The following is a 22,215-nucleotide window of genomic DNA, read 5'->3' on the forward strand; positions in this document are numbered from 1 at the left end:
AAATCAGGCAGGGGTAAATGCATGTGTCCAGTAGGTGTTCAACAGATAAGTTCACTATATATTTTATTTGCTGCTTTTTTCACAGTGGTTATAATGAAGGCATTCACCTTGATTATGAGTTTATTTGTGTTTCTTTTCATAAATGTAAAAATATGCCTAAAATACAAGATTTTTTTCTGTCTTTTTTAAAAACCTATTTTATTGAAGAAATCTGCTTTGTATATTTGTGCTTGTAAAAGTACTAGTGCTCGTCAACAAATACTTTAACTAAAGCTCTAGATTTAAGCCTTTCAAATTCAGGGTAAACAGCAATCACTTAATTTACAGACACATACAAATATCCAGTTATCTCCATTCCTGCAGTGGTATCCCTGGCTTCTTCGAGGTTCTGAAATTTTAGTCTCTATTTTATTTCATTATTGCATTTTGTTTTATACACAAATTTTCCATAATTATTCCCAGTTACCTGTTCCTCTACATTGGAAAATACGGGGAGCAAACAGTAATAGTAGAAGTAGTGATATTTATTGATCACCTGTGTTCTCCACATACTGTGCTAAGTAAATTTCATTTATAAATTTATTGAACGTTTGAAATAAATGTGTCATTGAGTATTATTTTTATCACTGGATTTTTACAGATGAGAAAACTGAAACACAGATGGATGTTACTTGCCCAAATTCTTGTGGCTTTAGCCTGACCAGATCAAACTTCAAAGTGAGACAGCTGGAGCTGTATGTTATCTGTCTCCTCCAGTCTCTCTTATTGTTGATTGGAAAGATCCCTTCACGGGCAGTATTATTTCTATTTTCCAACGCATGTAAACCCCTTTGGGCTTTCCCAAAGAGGAGTATTCATCGAAGAGTTTTTCAATGTACTTTATGAGACAGTGCTCTATTTCAGTTATGAAAATGGTCTGCAATGACGTCCATGTTGTGCCACAACATACAGAGGGCATCGAGTTTGAGGTCACATCTTAGTTCCATTAAAAATCAAATTTTCATTTCTTATCTATGGTTATGTTTTAACATTTTTTATGAGTTTCTGAAAAGATAATTTTATCAATCTGTATTTGCACCAATTTCTTTGGTAAAATAAAAAAATGCATATTAAAGCAACAGTGAGATGGAGATCATCATAAATTAAATTCAAGTTTTATCCATTACTACTTTGTTTTGCTTCTCTAAACAGAATACCCAATAAGCATGAGAATGCGTCACAGTCATCTCTTTAACCACTGATGGTAAAATGTAAAGTTATGGAAATACTTTTAAGGAGGAACTTAGGATATATGTATCTAAAAAACTTTGGAAGTAAGTCTATTCTTAGGTACAAGTATTGATAAGAGTGACTGCTCAAAATTTGGTACATTCATGTGGTTCATTTCTTGATTAAAGTAAAAATACAGATATGCAAAACATGCCGTAATTATATAATGCATATATTTTAAGTTTATGCGTAGACATATATGAAACAGCAAAAAAGAGTGTATATGAAACGACTGCACTGGGTTCTGCAAGAGCGTTTCCTCTAAAGCATGGTATTACGGTACAGTCTTATCTTCCTTACGCCTATATTTAATATCTTAATCAATATTAACTAAAATTAACTTAAAATAATAATAAAGGTAACACAATTTAGTAAGTTAAAATATGCATTAACCCCTCAAAAACAAAAAGGAAATTTCAAAGAAGCATATATGGTTAGATAGTTTTATGTTAAATAAAAGTTGTTTTATAAATCTACTTTTTTCACTAGATATAGTAAACCAATTAGAGAAATACTCCAAAGTTCTAAGAGCACTATGCCTAGACAATGAGATTTGGGACAACTTCTTACCTATTTTCTGCTTTTACATTCTCTATCAAAATAACAATTTTTCACAAAGAAAAAATGTCCGGCAAGAAAATGCTGACAGAGTAATAATCAGCAAATTTGAGTACTATTATATTATTAGGATGCAAATTCAGTAACAGTGCAACTAAGCATATCTGCATTAAAATACTTGCAATTAGGGAAACATGAGAATTTTGACTTCTGAATTATATATTTACATTTCCTATATATTACATAATTAAACAAAAATCTTTAAAATAAGTATTTTACAAGAGAAGGTTTTATTATAACCAATATGGTTAAAACTCTTATTTAAATGTAATACAATTCAATTTGAATAACTTTATCAAAAGTTGAACAACTGAAGATCTCATTAAAGAAGTTACTTACTTCTGATTTTACAAGAATTTTATAGGACTGATCTACCACCTGGGAGGTTGAATAATCTTCCGGTATAGAGGAAACATCAATTTTATTATCCTTTATCTGATAAAGCATATGCTCATATGTAGATGAATATTCCAATGGTTCAATTCCGTAACTGACATTTTCGAACTGCAATAATCCACTGAATATTTAAATACATAAAGAAGAAATTACAAAATGATTAATGCAGATTTCCAGCGATGAAATCAAATCAATACTTAATAAAAAACCTTATATAGATATCTGAAAGTGGCCTTTGTGGTCTAACATCTCAGAATCATCCCATCAATTGAATTCACTCTAAAACCCAATTTCATAACTTCTTCTATTATGGCTTTGAGCAGTCATTGCAGTTCTAGAGTGGCTGAGAAATGGGAATATTCCTCTACGTAGTGGGAGCTTTTTCTGAATAAATTCTATGACTGCATCCCTGGGAAAGAGACCAAGAGTCTGGGAGAAATGACAAGATGATGAGAAGAAAAAGGAAGCAGAGGAGAAGAAACACAATCAAAGTGTCTATTTTCCTTGCCTTCACTCTACCATTCAAGAAGTTTCTAAAAATTAAAAGGATACACAAGATTTCAATCCTGTACATCTCTGGAATATGCCATTACCTGAGTCCGGAACAGGTGCTGAGCGTCACAATGGATTTTGGAATCTCTGTGGCAAATCCTTGATAAAAGCAATGGCCCTAAAAAGGAGTATATACAGACACATTCATGAATGATTTGGGAAAAAAAAGTTAGGGTCTATCCTTACTTCCTGGACATCATCAAATATTCAGATTTAGCCATCACCATAATTTTATTCCCCAGATATTCCATTTCATTGTTATCTACCTACAACCTTTTGCCCTCCACCCACTTCTCTCTGTGAATAATCACAACTCTCATCCTACTCCAAATGATGTTTGCCAGAATTCTAAACTGTTGACAACTTTCTGACCTGTATCTTTTCTTCCCAGCCCCATTTTTTCAACACATCATCTATAAATGCTACCTCAGTGTAATTAACTGCACTGATTTCACTTCAACTGAAATATTTCATTTGTTTTTTACTAAATTACCTTAAAATATCCTTAACTGACATTTCCTCACTATTTTCTCTTTAATATCTCACCATGTTCATCATCCTCAGTTCAAACTCTCCTCTCCATGGACTTTCATGACATTAGCCTTCCCAGGTTCTCCCCTGATATTTTCTTTCAGTGAATATTCCCTTCTCTTCCCTTAGAAGTCTGGTGAAATTGCAATCAGTCCTGTTCCTTTGTTAATCCTCTGCTATGAGAACTTAAGTATCAGCACATTCTCCCTACAAATGCGTTTAAAAGTCGTTAGCTCCCAGGCACACAATTTCATCGGGAACCAATCACACATCTCAGCACTAAGCTTACCTTCTATCTCCCACTCACTGTCAAATAAGCACATGAAACTATGTCCAACATCATTACTCCTCAGAAAAAAGCAAGTCAAGTTACATAAGATAAATTACACATCCATCAAAATGGCTCAAATAAAATTCTAAAATTTAAATAGCAAAAAAATGGCAACAATGCAGATATACATTTATCTCTCGTACATTGCCAAAAGAAAGTTAAAGTGGTACAGCACTCTAGAAAAGTGTTCAGTAGTAATTTCTTTTAAAAAATAAACATACATACACTTACCGTATAATCTGGCAATGATATTCCTGGGCATGTATCCCAGAAAAATAAAAATTCACATCTAAACAACAAATTGTATGTGAATGCTCACAGAAGCATTATTATCAATTGCTAAAGATTGGAAAGAGCCAAAATAGCCCTCAAATGATGAAGTGTGAGAACTAAGGTGTTCCTTTGGGGGAAACTGGCTGTTTAGGAATGCAGTTTTGTAAAATATATTTCATATGATTGAGATTGTCTATCAAATGATGAAATTTGACATAAAGCTTTCATAATACTGTAAAATATCATTTTATCTTCTGTATGACTACGACTATCTCATTTCATCCCTAATGCTGATGGAAATTTTTTTTTGATGTAGGTAAGAGTTACTGGGGATGATTTGTTTTATTAGTCCTTTCAAATAGCTCAATTTCTTTTCCTATTCTTTCTCCTTTTTCTATCTCACTGATTTCTCAACTTACTGCATTATTTCCTTCCTCTACTATGTTTTAACTCTTGCTAGAGTATCACATTTGCTATTGGAGGGCAACTAATTTAATGGTAACCATCCTTAATCCTGTCTTGGCTGGGTTGTAGGCTTTGAGGTGGGGAATGGGGGTGATAAACTCATCTCTTACTCTAGAGCCTGATCCTTCCTCCTAAGGTACTTAGCATTTCTGTCTGAGCTGAACGCCTGGGTTTTGAGCAAGGTCACTCTACACTGGCTAGGCTGAACATCCGACGTCTCCCGACACTGTTTCATCTTTAGTATTAGCTCCATTTTACTCTCTACCCTTCAGTAGAGTCTTACCCATCAAAGATGCAGCCTAATCCTTAGTCAGAGGGAACAAGACAACTGGCCTCCCAAGAAAAACAAAAACAAAAAAACCCACATCTGGCAGCCCCTCTATCTCTGGTCCCGTGTCCTGCAAGTTCCAGCTGCTCCAGCAGCCCCGAACTCCAAACTCTTAAAGAGTCCTGCATGGTTCCACCCTTGTGCTATGGTTGACACAGTATCCCCAGTCACAGGGCCAAGTTCAGTGTGAGACTCACCTCCTCTGCTTTCTTTCTGTCAGAGAGAAAATTCCTCATTTAAAAAAAATTGTCAAATATCTCAAAACAAGTGCCTCATGGACTTTGTTCTGCTTTCTACTGTAGATGGTGAGAAAGACAAATGTCGTGCAAGTTACCACAGTTTAAATTCCATTCTCTCTCAGTTGCAACAGAGCAACACAATCTCACCAGTCACTTGCATCTGCTAATTTCCAGTCATCTATTCCAGCAAAATAAGTACCTTAGACTAAAGTTAACTTTCTCACATTCTTTAAAAAATTTCTTGACTTCTCTCTGCATTTTGGGATATAATTCAAACTCCTGTGCTTCACAAGTGAACATATCCAGATGCTGCACCAAATGTGCTTTCACAATTTCACTTCCCCATGCTCTTTCTAGAAGGAACTTCCGCTGTTGCCTCCACTCCTCAGCCCTATGGTATCCTCATCAAAACTTCTCCCTGTGTTTACCGGCTTCTTCATTCCTTTCCCAATTATTTTCCCTCTCAAACTCCTATTAGTACTTCCACATAGTGTAAGTAACCTTTTCAGGTAAGTGAGGCCTGAGTTCCAAATTTAAAAAGCAGCTGCTCTATTCCACGTGCCTTCGTAGTCACTGCCACTTCATATTTGGGTTTGTGATCAATCTGTTTGCCCAAGAATTCTATAGAGTACAAAGCATTCTTCTTCCCACCAACAGCACCTTCACCACATAAAAATATCAATCTACACAACATAAAGTAAAACTTACCTTTATAAGTGAAGACTCTGGATACAATGCCCCTGACTTGTATGAATAGACCAGGAAGTGAGAGTCTAAAAATGACCTAATTCAATCAAAAGAATAATGCTTCGTTGTAATAAAAGCATTCATAAAAGGAATTTCCAGAATCAGAAAATTATTCAAATTTTCTTTCCATTTTATAAGCTCAAATACGCAAAAATTACAAGGGATCATAGCTCCATTATCTAGCTTTCTTTCTGATGCCATATAGTGTAGAGGAGAGGAAATCATAACCAGGATGACCAGGCCCCAGTGAGGGCAATGGAATCACACAGGCTGATGTCTAGTAAAATCCAGGACTTCCACATTCCCACAGCAAAGTGTCCCTCTGGATTCAACCATCATTACATCTCATGGCGTAAATCTGTTAGTTAAAAGTTGCTGACAAGTAGTCATGGACTGATTGAAACCAAAAAAAATCTATCAGCCTATTTCATTAGTGTCTTTTCATGAAGTCCTGCTGTGGTAAAAACCACCTCCAAATTCCCAGTGCCTTCAAATGACAATGGATGTTCTTTCCCCACAACATTACTGCAGGTTCAGCTCCGCACTGCCTGCGCTCTGCAACCAGGGGAGGCCCGATGCCTCCGTGGAAGACGCCCTTCTTGTAGCAGAAGGAGAAAAATTGTAGAAACAAACAATAGTTCTTAAACCCACTGCTTAGAAGCAGGATTTAGTGTTATGCTCAAATTTCATAAGCTAAATTATTTCTATAGACAAACCTAATATAAACGTGATATGGAACTACTATCTTCTCACAAGGAACATGCTGATCATCCAGAACAATTTAAATCTAGCACTGTTATTTATTGTAGGAACACTGGGATTTCTCAAAATACTAAACACCAAGAAGCATGTGAGTGTTGGAATGGAATAGGAATTAGAGTATTAACAGAGTACTTTCTTTCACTACTGTTCTTCTTTTCATATTTCCTTCATTGTCTCTAAAAGTTTTGCATTTCCTCAATTGAAATAACAAAGCTAGAGAAATTCCAGGGAAAAATTGATATTTATCAGTTCGCATTCCACACATATTCAAGAAAAACTCTGACAGGCCTGGGTTGGCTTAGGTGCAAGTGTGTAGAACATGACATCTGGTACAAGGGCAGAGCCACATGTTGATAAGGGTAAGTATGTAAGTGGAGCTGGTGCACGTGGGAATCCAGAAGCAGTTTCCTGGGAAAAAAAATTAGAAGTAAAAAGTCTTAGCAGGTATTTGACAAGCATTATTAAAAGGATAAAAATTTAGCTTGCAAGTGTATTCATCCTGGGCCCTTTTTCAACAGCATACTTTTTGCTTCTAAAGAAAACAATACAGTCTGCCTTAATCAGTGACGTATGAAAATATAACATTTAAAGAAAAGCCACATCCAATGCAAGGAACATGAACAAAAAAAAGGAAGAAGGCAAAACTTAAAAGTTACTTCCTAGTGAAGTAGCACTGATTGAAAAAAATTAATTTCAAAAAAGTTAGTAAGTTTTCAGAAGAGACCATTTCAAGAAAAAATTCTCTAAAACTGTAAAATACACGACAGTTAAAATTTGAAAATTCAGTAAATGTGTCAAAGAGGATTTTGTTACTGAGACCAGCATTAGAAGCTGAGCAAATGAAGACAAAAATACTGGTAAAATGCACAAAAAATATAAATTAATTTTTAAATTATAGAAAAAATAACTATGATAGGGAGCACAGAGAAATAAGAACCAGGATGAAAACATGGATTTCCCAAAGAAGGAAAAAATAGTGTAGGAATTTAAAACTAAAATAAAAAACTAAAGGACTTGTGATGTATCAGTGTGGGATTAATGTAATACAAACACACACACACAAACTCATACGCACCCACCACACACACAAAATGCACTGTAAAATTTACTTAAGATGGACTATATGAAACTGCAAAAAACTTATAGAAAAAAAATGTGACTCACAAATTCTTTACACTGCCAAAATGTTACTCAGTTAATAGAACCAAAGGGACATCTGCAGATATGCACAGATTCAGAAAGCATGCTGTCTGCATATCACATCTTAAGGAAATAATCTGAAACTATTAAAACTAAACTATAACTCAGTCAGCATAAAGCTGCAATAAAAAGAAAAAAATAAAAAAGAAGCAGTGATAAAAGTAGGAGAATATAATACTGTTGTTAAGGAAACTGAAAGCAGTGGATTTATATCTCAAGAGGAAAAAATTTTAAATACTACAGGAATATTAGAATATAAATTCATTATCAGAGACATACGAGATGAATCTAAGAACTTATAAAGAAAATATGAACATAATGATTATACAATATTTCATTTTTATACCAATGAATCCCAGAAGCAAAGGAAGAAAGACAAGCAATACTCTGGGTGGCATATTTGCAAAATTATAGAGTATCTGTTAATATCTACAGAAAACAAAGGTTCCCACAAATTGATCAGGAACAACAACAACAAAAAAACAGAAAGATAAGCCATAGATTGAAAATAAAGAAAACAAATGAATAAAAATTAAGACAGGCATATGTAGAATAGATAAACAAGATTATACGGCATAGCGCAGGGAAATATACACAAAATCTTGTGGTAGTTCATAGGAAAAAAGAATGTGACAATGAATATATGTATGATCATGTATAACTGAAAAATTGTGCTCTACACTGGAAATTGACACAACATTGTAAACCGACTATAACTCAATAAAAAAAAAAAAATTTTTTAATTAAGACCCAAAGTATAAAACAAAACCTTAGTAGAAGCAAGTCAATTAGAATGGTCAGGAAACACTTGTCAAGATGTTATTAATTACTAATTAGTTATTAACATGTTATTAATAACCAGTGAAGTACATATTAAAAAATTATAAAATAGCATGTGTTATCCATTAATTACCAAAAATATGTGAGCGAAGATACTCATTTTGTTGAGAATGTAGAGAAGAGAAACACTTTCAAATACTGGCCTGGGTGAAAACTGGTGTAAGACTTTTGAAGGAAAACACTGGTAATATACAGTACTTGAGAATTTTCTTACTTATCATCCAGCAAATTCACTGTTGCCCAGGAAGTCATGGCCAGTGATGCCCACAATACAGCAGTTCTTGCTGTAAATATGGGTGGATAAATAACAAATGAGGTATAATCATTTGATGGCTACATATGCATTTTACAAAATGAACTCATTTTGCATACATCAATATGAATGAATCTCAGCAAATAATATTATCCAAAATACTGCATAACAAACAACCACAAGACCGCAACCACATACAATAAAATAATAAGTATCTATTGCTCACACTTCTGGGTCATGTGCAGGTAGCCACGGTAGCTCTGCTAATTCTGGCCAGGCTTGCTCAGTGGTACAGGATTCAGCTGAGTGTTGGCCGATGGAAGGATAAATAGAGCTCCCTGGCTGTGGTCCACATGTCTTTTAATCTTCCAGCAAGATAGCCTAGGGGTATTCTCATGGGAATGACACATAAACAAGAAGGAAAGCAGAAAAGCAGGAGAATTTGTTCAAGCCTCTGCTGGAATCAAGTCAGTTACCATCTCTTTGACCAAAGTAAATGACATAGCCACAAACTGGGCTAAAAATTTGTGGGGCCCCTAAGGCAAAATGAAAATGTAAGGCCTCTTGTTTGAAAGTACTAAGAATCTCAGAACAGCAACAGCAAAGCACTAAACCAAGTACAGGGTTCTTCTAACCTTGCGCCCCTCAGGTCCATGACGTTGGCCATGTGTAGATAAACTCAGATCCAAAAACTGGGTGTGGGGTGGCTGGAGAGTTGTGCATACGCCACCTTTTGGTGACAGGAACTCAAAGTTACATGGCAAAGAGTGAAGGCACAAAGAAAGGTAAAGAATTGGGGTCACTTTTGTGATTCACCATATTAAGGTCCACCCTAACCTACCCTTCTGATCCACCATAATAAATCGTATAATGGAATATACTGTACAGCACTGTACCATTTATGTCTACTTAAAGGAATCCTCCAAACACTATCATTTTCACTGATCTGTAGACATAGGGATGAATGAAGCTATAAAGACGACATAAAAATATGTCAGTATCATAATTGTGATTAACACAGTGGAGTGAGAGTATTGTACAGGTCTGAGCATAGAAGGAACAGACTTCACTGTTACTTGCCATGTACACTTTTTTAAAAATAATGCCATTTGCAGCAACATGGATGGATCTAGAGATTATCATTCTAAGTGAAGTAAGCCAGAAAGAGAAAGACAAATACCATATGACATCGCTTACATGTGGAATCTAAAAAAAAGACAAATGAACTTAGTTACAAAACAGAAACAGACACAGAAAACAAACTTCTGGCTACCAGAGTGGAAAAGGGGTGGGAAGGGATAAATTGGGAGTTTGAGATTTGCAGAGAGTAACTACTATATATAAAATAGATAAACAAATTTATGCTGTACAGCACAGGGAACTATAGTCAATATCTTGTAGTATCCTATAATGAAAGAGAATATTAAAAGCAATACATGTATGTATATATATGACTGAACTATTATGCTGTATGCCAGAAATTGACACAACATTGTAAACTGACTATACGTCAATCAAAAAAAAAAAAAAAGAAAACCAAAAAAAAAGTAGGCAAAATGTTTACATGTGCAACATTTATAGTAAAAACCTAATTGTTCATAAAAGTCTCAGAATTTTTCTTTTTTATTCATTCAAAAAAGCCAATACAAAAAACAGTGTGCTAATGTAATCTATAGACTTTGGGTAATAATGATGCGTCAATGTAGGATCATCAGTTGTAACAAATATCTATCTCTAGTGGGAAATATCGATAATGGCGGAAGCTCTCCATGTGTCGGGGCAGACGGTATATGGAAAATCTCTGGGCCATCCACTCAACTTTGCTGGGAACCTACAATTTCTCTAAAAATAAATAATATCAAAATAATAATAATAAACAATAATAGGAAAACTTGCTGAATAGGCAAACCACATACAATGCTAACAGCTTATAAATGTTTAGGGAGATCATTTAGGGAGCTACAACCTGACATTGAGATGAGATATAATGCTTTAGCACATCACGCATGCTCCTGGAAATCTAAGCTGCTATTGCCTTTTCAGAAAGTAACTGGCAGTATCGCTCAAAATCTTGATATGCTATAAAATGTAGGTGATACACAATGCTTACCTTAGGGGTGGTTGTAAAAACTAAATCAGTTACCACATGCAAATGGCTTAGTAATATGCCAGGAAAATGGTTTGTGTTCAATAAATGTCAGTTACTTTTGTTGTTTTTTTTCTTATTCTTATTATCATTATCACTACTATTATTAGCATTCATCATGCTTTATTCAGAAGCCCATTTATTTATATCCAGTCTACAAACCAAAATCTCTAATAAGAATACACAGACAAGGAAGTTCATGGTATGAGTCTACAGTGACAATCCCTGGAAATAACCTCATTATCTATCAACATTTCAATCAATGGGATCTCATGTACACCTATTTAAAAGGAAGAAAAATACGTACACAGAGCAAGAAAACAAATCCCATTTTTAAATAAAACTTGACACCTGCAAAACGCTATGTCCATTTGTAGAAAACAGCATTTTTGGGGTATGTTTCTATATGTTATATTTAAGATTCAGATGAAATTTAAGATATAAAATCACTGAATAATACATAGATGTTATTAACAATAGTTTCCTCAAGTGTAAAAATAGAAAATAGAAAACCGAAGCAATTAAAAATATACACTAGAGCAAAATGAGTCACAACTACAGTGTAACAGCAAGTAAAATGCTTAAAATCATATAATGACCTGTAAAATGACATGAGGCAAACAAAATTAATCATGGACAAATAAAATTATTCCCTTAATAGCTCAAACTGTAATCAGATTTTAAGAAGTTATATAAAGTGATTTTCACTTATCTGACATACTTTAATATTTATATCATTAAATTACAAATTGGTTTGAATATTAAGATTTAAAATCTAAAGACTCAAAATTCTAGTCTTACATGAATCACAAATACTTAACATGTTAAGCAAATATAATATTGATGCTCTTTAATACTCAGGCTCTAAATTACCATCAGTTTAGAGTAGTGACTGTAAAATTTAAGAAACTAAAAACAAGCGTATAAACAGAAGAATGGCCACTTACTGTTTTTCAAGATGGAGAGTATATGTTTTCCTGTCTATTTTGATGGCATAAGTGACCTACAGCAAAGTATTCAGAGAGAAATGACTCATTAGAAATTTTTAACTCTTAAAAGTCAATAGCCCTAATTTTTTAAACATACATACTCTTTAATATAAACACAGAATGTATCATGAATGGGCCAAAATTACATAATACATACATACATACATACATACATACATAGTTATAGTTACCTTTCTTCATTAAACTTGGAATGTGTGACAGATTTAATCATAATCAAACTTACATAAAATCCAGAAATCTAAATCTGTCAAAAGTAAGAGCATCAGTCACTGAATTTAAGTAACAATCAAATGTTAAATTTGATTTACTAATAAACTTCCTTCAAATGAATCTTCTCAGAGACTAAATCTCAAAGAACTCAATTTATGACATCATCATAAAACATATGCATTCTTTAAGGTGCAGCATATGGTAAATTCTGGTAAATGTTTGAAAAGCCGTTAGAGAAAACAGTATGGAGATTCCATAACAAACTAAAAATAGACTTACCATATGATCCAGCAATCCCACTCCTTGGCATGTGTCTGAAGGAAACTCTAATTCGAAAAGATACATGCACCCCAATGTTCATAGCAGCACTATTTACAATAGCCAAGACATGGAAATAACTGAAATGTCTAGTGACAGATGACTGGATAAAGAACTTGTGGCACAGATATAGATATAGATGTAGGTATAGATATACACAATGGAATACTACTCAGCCATGATAAAGAATCAAATGATGTCATTTGTAGCAACATGGATGGACCTGGAGATTGTCATACGAAATGAAGTAAGCCAGAAAGAGAAAGAAAAATGCCATATGGTATCACTTATATATAGAATTCAAACAAACAAACTTATCTACAAAACAGAAACAGACTCACAGACACCAGAAAACAAAGGTATAGTTATCGAAGGGAAAAGGTGGGAGGGATAAATTAGGAGTATGGGATTAACAGATACACAGTACTAATATATAAAACAGATAAACAACAAGAACCTACTCTATAGCAGAGGGAACTATTTTCAATATTATGTAAAAACCTATAATGAAAAAGAATATATACACTTACATATAACTGAATCACTTTGCCGTACACGTTAAACTAACACAACATTGGAAATCAAATCAACTATACTTCAATTTTTAAAAAGTAAAAAATTAATTAAAAAATCAATTAATGGAAAAAAGATAGTATTAAATAAATGAAGTAAGGCAACAGATATTCATATTCAAAAAAAAAACCCTTGACCTTACTTCACAACATTAAAAAAATTCAGAAATGATCACAAGCATAAATATCAAAACTAAAATTAGAAATTTTTGGTAGAAACTCCATGAGAATAGTCCCAGGGCCTTATGTGGGCAAATGATTGTTAAATAGAAAATTAAAAGGACAGCTATAAAGTAAATATTTTATTAATTGGACATCATTTAAACTAAGCTCTGATGTCCACTTAAAGGCATCATTAAGAAAGTTAACAGGAAATCCCTTAAGAATGATATTTGCAATTCATATTGGCCATCAACATTCAATTATCACTCATCATTACTATTCATCACGGGATGGCCAATAAACCACAAAGGACAGAATGAAAGAAATAAAATTAACAAAATTGCAAACAACAAGGAGCCAGAATGCCAACTGTTCGTGAGGATATGGAACTGAAATGTTCATATATTGCTGGTGGAAATGTAAAATGGTAAGACTACTTTAGGAAACTATTTACCAGATTTCGATAAACGTGAATGTGCTCTTACACTATAAATCAGCATTTCACTACCAGAAATATGCACATGAAAATGTGTCTGTAGAACACTTGTTTCCTTGTAGCAGATTTATTCACATTGGCTTAAAAACTGGAAACAATGTCCACTAACAGCTGAATACTCAATTTTGTCTATCTACACAGTTTAAAATTTATTAACAAATTCATATATAAAGCTCGTGAATCTCAAAAACAAACTCGTGAATTAAAAAAAGCACACACAAAAATGTACTACTGGATGATCCCTCTCACGTGAAGCTGGAAACAACAAAATGGCAGTGGTGGTTATGCCTGAGAAAGGCACAAAGGAACTTTCTGAGGAGTCTGATCTGGGTGAGGGTACAAAGAAGTTTAGGGATGCAAAAACAGTTCAGATTTAAATACTCTGATATGATTATCCACAGTTTTTTAAGGATGAGAATAGCCTCTAAAGGGAGGGGGCAACAAGATTCAAACGACGTTTCACTTTCTTAATAGGATAAGAGAATCAGTGCTATTTCATCTGTGTTAGCACTGTTATATTTTTATGATTTTAACTATTTTCCTTAAAGTATAAGTTACAGGCATTCACTTATTCATCTTTTTATGTAATCCTTTCTATATTCCTCATTTCTAATACTACATATTTTCTTTATCCTTTTCATTTTCCTTACTCTTTCTCACCAAAAGTTTTGTTGTATATTCATTTTGGAAACCAACTTCGGACACTGTAAATCCAGGCTATCTTACCTTAATTTTCTCTTTCATTGACTCTAATTCTTAATTTAATAGCATTTGTAAGAATTCTAAGGTTATAATTATATTTCTGACTTTAAATTTATGACCATTATTGGCTTGTTTAATTATTTGTACTTAGAAATTATGCTCCTATATCATCTTGAGAGCATGACTCAAATTTTTGTCATTTTTTCCTTCTTGTTCATTATTATTTAACATTATGATTAATGGTTTCCTCTTCAACCCATGGATTATATCAAAGTATGTATTTGAATTTCCAAGAACAGTTCTCAGTCTTTTTGTTAAGTTTTAACTTAATTGCATTATTACCAGATAAGGAGTTCTGCACTATTCATTTTTTTATTGAGTTATAGTCATTTTACAATGTTGTGTCAAATTCCAGTGTAGAGCACAATTTTTCAGTTATACATGAACATACATACATTCATTGTCACATTTTCTTTCACTGTGAGCCACAAGATCCTGTATATATTTCCCTGTGCTACACAGTACAACCTTGTTTATCTATTCTACATTTTGAAATCCCAGTCCCTTCCCACCACCCCCGTCCCCCTGGCAACCACAAGTTTGTATTCCATGTCTATGAGTCTGTTTCTGTTTTGCATTTATCTTTTGTTTTGTTTTGTTTTGTTTAGATTCTGCATATGAGCGATCTCATATGGTATTTTTCTTTCTCTTTCTGGCTTACTTCACTTAGAATGACATTCTCCAGGAACATCCATGTTGCTGCAAACGGCCTTATGTTGTCGGTTTTTGTGGCTGAATAGTATTCCACTGTATAAATATACCACTTCTTCTTTATCCAGTCATCTGTTAATGGACATTGAGGCTGTTCCCATGTCTTGGATATTGTTAATAGTACTGCTATGAACATTGGGGTGCAGGTGTCATTTTTGAAGTAGGGTTCCTTCTGGATATATGCCCAGGAGCGGGATTCCTGGGTCATATGGTAAGTCTATTCCTAGTCTTTTGAGGAATCTCCATACTGTTTTCCACAGTGGCTGCACCAAACTGCATTCCCACCAGCAGTGTAGGAGGGGTCCCTTTTCTCCACAGCCTCTCCAGCATTTGTCATTTGTGGACTTTTGAATGACTGCCACTCTGACTGGTGTGAGGTGATACCTCATTGTAGTTCTGATTTGCATTTCTCCGATAATTAGTGATACTGAGCATTTCTTCATGTGCCTATTGATCATTTCTATTGATCATGTATTTCTTCCTTGGAGAATTGCTTGTTTAGGTCTTCTACCCATTTTTGGATTGGGTTGTTTGTTTTTTCTAATTAAGTCCTGGGTAATTTGATAGGGATTGCATTAAATCTGTAAATTGCCTTGGGCAGTATGACCATTTTAACAATATTGATTCTTCCAATCCAGGAGCATGGGATATCTTTCCATTTTTTTAAGTCTTATTTAATTTCCTTAATCAGTGTTTTATAATTTTCTGTGTATAAGTCTTTCATCTCCTTGGTTAGATTCACTCCTAGGTATTTTATTACGTTTGGTGCTATTTTAAAGGGGATTGTTTCTTTACTTTCAAATTTTTCTGTTGATTCATCATTAGTGTAAAGAAATGCAATTGATTTTTGAACATTCATCTTGTAACCTGCTACCTTGCTGAATTCTTTAATTATTTCTAGTAGCTTTTGTGTGGACCTTTTAGGGTTTTATATATAGTATCATGTCATCTGCATATAGTGACACTTTTACCTCTTCTTTTCCAATTTGGATCCCTTTTATTTCTCTCTCTTGCCTGGACTTCCAAGACTATGTTGAACAGGAGTGGTGATAGTGGGCAGCCTTGTACTGTCCCAGATTTTAGTGGGAAGCTTTTGAGTTTTTCACCATTGAGTACTATGCTGGCTGTAGGTTTGTCATATATAGCTTTTACTATGTTGAGATATGTTCCCTCTATACCCACTTTGGTATTTGCTTTTTATTTATTTCTCTCTTTTCCTTCCTGTGGTCAATTTTGTTGGATGATGCTGTATATTCTTGAAAATTAGGAGTATTCTTGAGAAGTATTATTCACATCAGAGAAAGAGCATAAGTACAGCTTGGCCAGAAAAGCTCTATTCGGGGCATGCCTACAAGTCTGGATGTTCCTGACTCTTGGCTAAGACAAAGGCGCTGAGATTTATAACGTACCGTTTAGGGTTCAGAGCTCCCCTGGCCAAGATTTTGCTTCTGCTGTGTTTCCCTAACTAGTTTGACAAAAAAGGGTTGGCTACTTAAAAGAGTCACCCACTGAAAGCTTTGTAAGTCCTCCCAAAGCCAAATCCCTTCCATAAATCTTGTTCTTTCAAGCCAGAGGCTCAGCATGTTCCAGGAGCACAGAGATTGGGTTCTTAGGGAGCTCACTGTAGACGTTTCCTGGATTCCTGACACTTGCCTGAATTCTCCTTCCCTTGCTGCACCATATGCTTTACCATTAAATAAAAGCCTCATGTATGACACTCTGTGGAGTCTAGTGTGTCTTAATAAGGAGCAAAAAAGGGAAAACAATACATAAACTTCCTTGGGTTCACGTTATCCATTAAGTTATTTTTGTGGTTCATATTTTCCTTTTCTTTATGAAGAATTTTAGGATGTCTCCAAATGTTAATTTGGGGGTTTGATTGCTTTATAAATACACAATTGCTGGCTTTTCTTGGTGCCACACAGTAGGACAGTCAGAAGTAGACCTCTCAGTCTATAAAACCTGCCTCAGTATCTAACAGTTTTTCAGTTGACAACTGACAAACTGCCCTCAAACCTTGCTACTGAGGTTCTAATCCTCTAATTCCTATTCATCCCTGTGTGTCTTTACATCAACACTCCTTCCTGAAAACAAAGTGTCCTGCCCAAAGCTGCTAATACTTATTAAAAGAGAAGTCAAAACCAGTTAAGATATGGACAACTAACAAAATAAATCAGTCACTATATATAAAGGCATCTCTTGTTAAGGCTTAACCAGAAAATACCTGTTAAAAGTGAAGCGTTCACTGCGATGTTTGCAAGAGCAAAGATGAAAAGACTGAAGCAAGCCTGAAGAGGCCGCAGGAAGACAAGCAATATTATTCTTCATTAATAGGGGTCGAACATAATGCAATTTTCCATCAAAAAATATTTATCAAAAAAATTTTAAATGGCTTGCAGTTCTTTCCATTGAGATGACTATTCAAAGAAGGTTTATGAAACTACATGTCTAAAATTTGAAGCACTGTATGATGTTACATCCATATAATAAGACATCTTGCAGTGAGGAAAAATAATGACAGAGCTGCATTTATTATCATAAAAGTAAATCCTAGCTTTACAAATAAATGGAAAACCCAATTAAAACTCTCCTACATGATTATAAAAAATATATGTGTGTGTCTGTGTATGCATGTCATTCAAAGATCATTTCATTCAAATTTACTACCTTTAGAAAACGAGGTGGATAGTCACTTTCTTCACGTTCTATACTGTCTAGATTAATTTTACCATGTACATGGTTTACCAGTTTAATTAGATCAATAATTACTTTCAGCTTTACAAACATTTATATGTGCATATAATTAAATACAGACATGAAGTTATTGGTTATGTATTTTAAATCATTTTAAAATCATATTATAAGGTAAATATTAGTATGACCTCACTTACATAGCATGTATTTTTAAACGTACATCTTTTCTAGAAAAAAACCCAGTAGATTCCATATGCCATTTTGTGTGATAGGTATCTGGGTAATTTTTTATTTTTTTCAGTCTGTGTTTTAAAATTTTTTCGTAATACCCACCTATTACTTAAAATAAAACGTTTGTTCTCCCTCAAACAAAATGTCTCCTGAGCACTGTAATTTTAAACTCAAAATTTCATGAAGGGAACATGCGTAAACTGATTTAGATCTTATAGTCCAGTAAAAATAAAACACTCATATGTTTAAACTGATTTCTGAATTACCTGCGTTTCTGAATCACCGTCGGCACTGGAGTTTGACCCAATCTTCTGCGGCACTATAATTTGTAGAAGTGATGTTTCAGACTCTGCAGTAAGGAAAGCATGTGTCAGCGTCACCCAACGCATAGCGACATCCTTACTCTTCACTAACTTGTCCTTCCTCTCACATTACTCTCGGATTTTCCAAGCTCCAACACACACACACCACAAAATCAGACCGTGGAGGATTCAGGAAGAGGCTCCTCTCCAAGTGGGAGTGTTGTTTCCCTACCACCGTCCACAGACCCTTGGGGCTGGCTGACCTCAGGCCTCAGTAGGGGAAGAAGGGCCCGGCCCCAGGACCCCACCCAGGCTCCCTCCTTCCCCCACCTCCCGGGAGGGCCGGCGCCCCCTCCCGCGGCGCAGGCTCAGGTCCTGAGGGACAACTGCCCCAGGCCTGCTCTCGGCCCTCCAAGCAGCAGGCCCAGCAGGACCCTGCACCAGGGCGGGCTCTGAGCCGACGCTGGGCTCGCCCAGGCCTGGCCTGCTTTTCTGAAGCCGAGGGGCACCGCAACGGGCAGCCCTGCTACCCAGCAGGGCCCTCACTTACGATGGCTGGTGGTGGTCAGCCGGCCCAGCCCTGAGAGGAGCAGCAAGAGAGACAGCATTGCGTGGCCGCCGGCCTCGCCACAGCGATGGCGGTTGGACGCTAAACGGCTGCAGCAGGTGGTGCGCGGGAGCCTGGGCTCTAGACCGGGGCGGGGCGGGAGCGGAAGGGGCGGGGCGGGAGCGGAGGGGGCGGGGGGGAGCGGAGGGGGCGGGGCGGCTGACTGGAGCCGAAGTTCGGCAGAGGTGTCCTGGCCCCGCCCCCAGCTCCTTGGACCCGGAAGCCGCTATTGCAGACCCAGGGTGCACACCTGCTGTCAGGTGTATGAGGTAAGCACACGGGAGCCATCGTCCTGCCCAAGTGTGCTTTATTTCCAAACATTTGACCTTTTAAAGTTATTCAGGCGTCACGTCAGCGTTATAAACTGAACTTTTTCCTCTGCATGTAGGCCATTCGCTGGTGAAGTTCTTGGCACTATTAATAATCCATGTCATAGCGTTCTGGTGCAATGGCTGAATGTGAAGGAAAAAGGAAAACGAAATTACAGTATGTTTAGTAGTAGACAGTTGTCTATTTTAAGCTTCTCTACCGGCGGATTTCTATGTTAATTCTCAGGTCAGAATATACACGCAAAGGAATACGGACACTAAGAAACCAAGTGCCAATTCTTTTATTATAGGTAAGATTGTTTTATAACGATGTGCTGTGATTCCGTTCTCCTTATGCCTTATGCATCTACTGTAGGTTTTGCTTTGTGTTCACCATGAGGTTTAGAGAAAATATAGATATTACAGTCTAGTTTAAATTGATAACTGCTTAACTTTGATTGCATATAAAACTTTTTACTCATTTCTGATAGTTTATGTTTTTGATGTCACAATTTATATTTTTTGTTGTTTATGCATGAAGACATCATTGAAGATACAGTTATATTTAATACCTTTGTCCTTTTAATTTTATACTAGATTTAAACGATTAGCACACAACCAAGTTAAAGTGTTAGAGTATTCTGAATTTTACTGTATACTTAATGTTACTGATGGTTTTTACATTTTTATGTATTTTCATGTTACTAATTTGCATGCTTTCATTTCAGCTTCTAGAACTCCTTTGCTCACTTGTAAGACAGGTCTAATGTTGATGATCTCTCTCAATTTTTTTTTGTTTGTTTAGTAAAGTCCTTTTCTTTCCTTCAATTCTTAAATATAACATTGATAGGTAAATTATTCTTGTTTGGCAGCAACTGTCAGCACTTTGAACACATCATCTCACTCTCTCCTGACCTTCAAGGTTTCTGCTGAAATATTCACTAACATCCTTGTTACAATTCCCTTATATTTACAGGATTTTTTTTTCTCTTGCTGCTTTAAAATTTTTCTCTCTTTCCCAATTTTTGAAAAATTTAGACCAAATTTTTATAATATGTGTTGGAGAAGATTGTATGGGGATAAAATTTTGAGGTGACCAGTTAGTTTCATAAACTTGGATATCCATATCTTTCCCCAGCTTTGAGAATTTTTCAGTCATTATTTCTATAAATAAGCTTTCTGCCCCCTTCTCTCTCTTCTCATTTTCGGAATGTAGTGATGTCTACATTGTTTCTGTTATAGTATTACATACTTAGGTAGGTCTTCTTTACTCTTTTTCATTTTTTTAAAAGAAATTTTCTCCTCTGGATGATTTCAGAGAATCTCTTTTTTATATTAAAGTTGTATTGATTTACTATATTATATTAGTTTCAGGTATACCACATAGTGAATCAATATTTTTATAAATTATACTCCATAAGGCTATTATAAAATATTGTCTGTATTCCCTGTGCTGTACAATATATCCTTGTTGCTTGTCTGTTTTATACGTAGCAGTTTGTATCTATTAATCCCATACCCCTAACTTGCCTGTCCCCGATTCCATCTCCCCTTTGGTAACCACTAGTTTGTTTTCTATATCTGAGAGTCTGTTTTTGTTTTGCACATATATTCAGTTGTATTATTTTTTTAGATTCCACATATAAGTGACATACACTATTTGACTTTGTCTGACTTATTTCACTAATCATAATAGTCTTCATGTTGCTGCAGATGGCAGAATTTCACCCTTTTTATGGCTGAGTAATAGTCCATTGTATATATATATGTCATGTCTTCTTAATCCAATTGTCTGTTGATGGGCACTTGTGTTACTTCCATGTCTTGGCTATTGTAAATAATGATGCTCTGAGTATTGGGATGCACATATATTTTCAAGTTAGTGTTTTTGTTTTCTTTGGATATATACCCCGGAGTAGAATTGCTAGATCACATGGTAATTCCAATTTTAGTTTTTTCAGAACCTCCATACTGAGGTTGAGTTTATGAGCTAATTATATATTTTGGATAGTAACCTTTCATCAGTCATATCATTTGCAAATATTGTTCCCATTTAGTAGGTTATCATTTTCTTTTGTTGATGGCTTCCATTGCTGTGCAAGAGCTCTTAAGTTTAATTAGGTCATTTTTTTTCTTTTGTTTCCTTTGCCTTGGGGGACAGATAGAAAAAATTGCTTTTACATCAAAGAGTGTTCTGTCTATGTTTTCTTCTAACAGTTTTATGGTTTCTGGTTTTACATTTAGGTCTTTAATCTGTTTTGAATTTATTTTTGTATGTGGTATAAGAAAATATTCTAATTTCATTGTTTTACACGTAGCTGTCCAGTTTTCCCAGCACCACTTATTGAAGAGATGATCTTTTCTCCATTGTATGTTCTTACCTCCTTTGTCACAGATTAATTGACTATAGTTGTGTGGGTTTATTTCTGGCCTTTCAATTTTATTCCATTGATCTATGTGTCTGTTTTTGCACCAGTACCATGCTGTTTTGATCACTGTAGTTTTGTAGTTTAGTCTGAAGTCAGGGAACTTGATACCTCCAGCTTTGTTCTTTTTTCTCAAGATTGCTTTGGGTGTTTGGGGTCAAAGGACCTGTTTTTTAATTCACTAATTCTTTCTTATTTTTGGTCAATCTGCTATTGATGCTCTCTTGAGCATCTTGACCAATATTCATCAAAGAATCTTGACCAGTCTCACACCTTATTAAAAAAATTGACTCAAAATGGATCATAGAATAAAATATAAGAACAAAAACTATACAATCTCTGTAAGAAACACTTAGAGCAAAATCTTAGCAATCTCAGTTTAGGTAATGATTTCTTAGAAAACAAAGCACAAGCTGTTAAGGAAAAATTGATAAATTGGAGTCATTAAAATGGGAA

General features: G+C 35.1%; 1 protein-coding gene across 1 annotated transcript in view; it reads right to left on the reverse strand.

Moving 5' to 3' along the window:
• Positions 1–18,505, reverse strand: part of LOC105105439 (A disintegrin and metallopeptidase domain 3) — a 57,061-nt gene extending 38,556 nt beyond the window's left edge. The window contains exons 1-5 of the mRNA XM_064477357.1: positions 18,383–18,505; positions 11,898–11,953; positions 5,711–5,786; positions 2,877–2,953; positions 2,227–2,404 (exon numbers count right to left, since the gene is read on the reverse strand). Of these exons, the coding sequence (XP_064333427.1) occupies positions 2,227–2,404; positions 2,877–2,953; positions 5,711–5,786; positions 11,898–11,953; positions 18,383–18,505 (510 nt within the window). The remainder of the gene's footprint in view (positions 1–2,226; positions 2,405–2,876; positions 2,954–5,710; positions 5,787–11,897; positions 11,954–18,382) is intronic.
• Positions 18,506–22,215: the final 3,710 nt, after the last annotated feature.

This window comes from Camelus dromedarius, chromosome 22 (assembly GCF_036321535.1).
Source record: "Camelus dromedarius isolate mCamDro1 chromosome 22, mCamDro1.pat, whole genome shotgun sequence".
Classification (NCBI taxonomy): Eukaryota; Metazoa; Chordata; class Mammalia; order Artiodactyla; family Camelidae; genus Camelus; species Camelus dromedarius.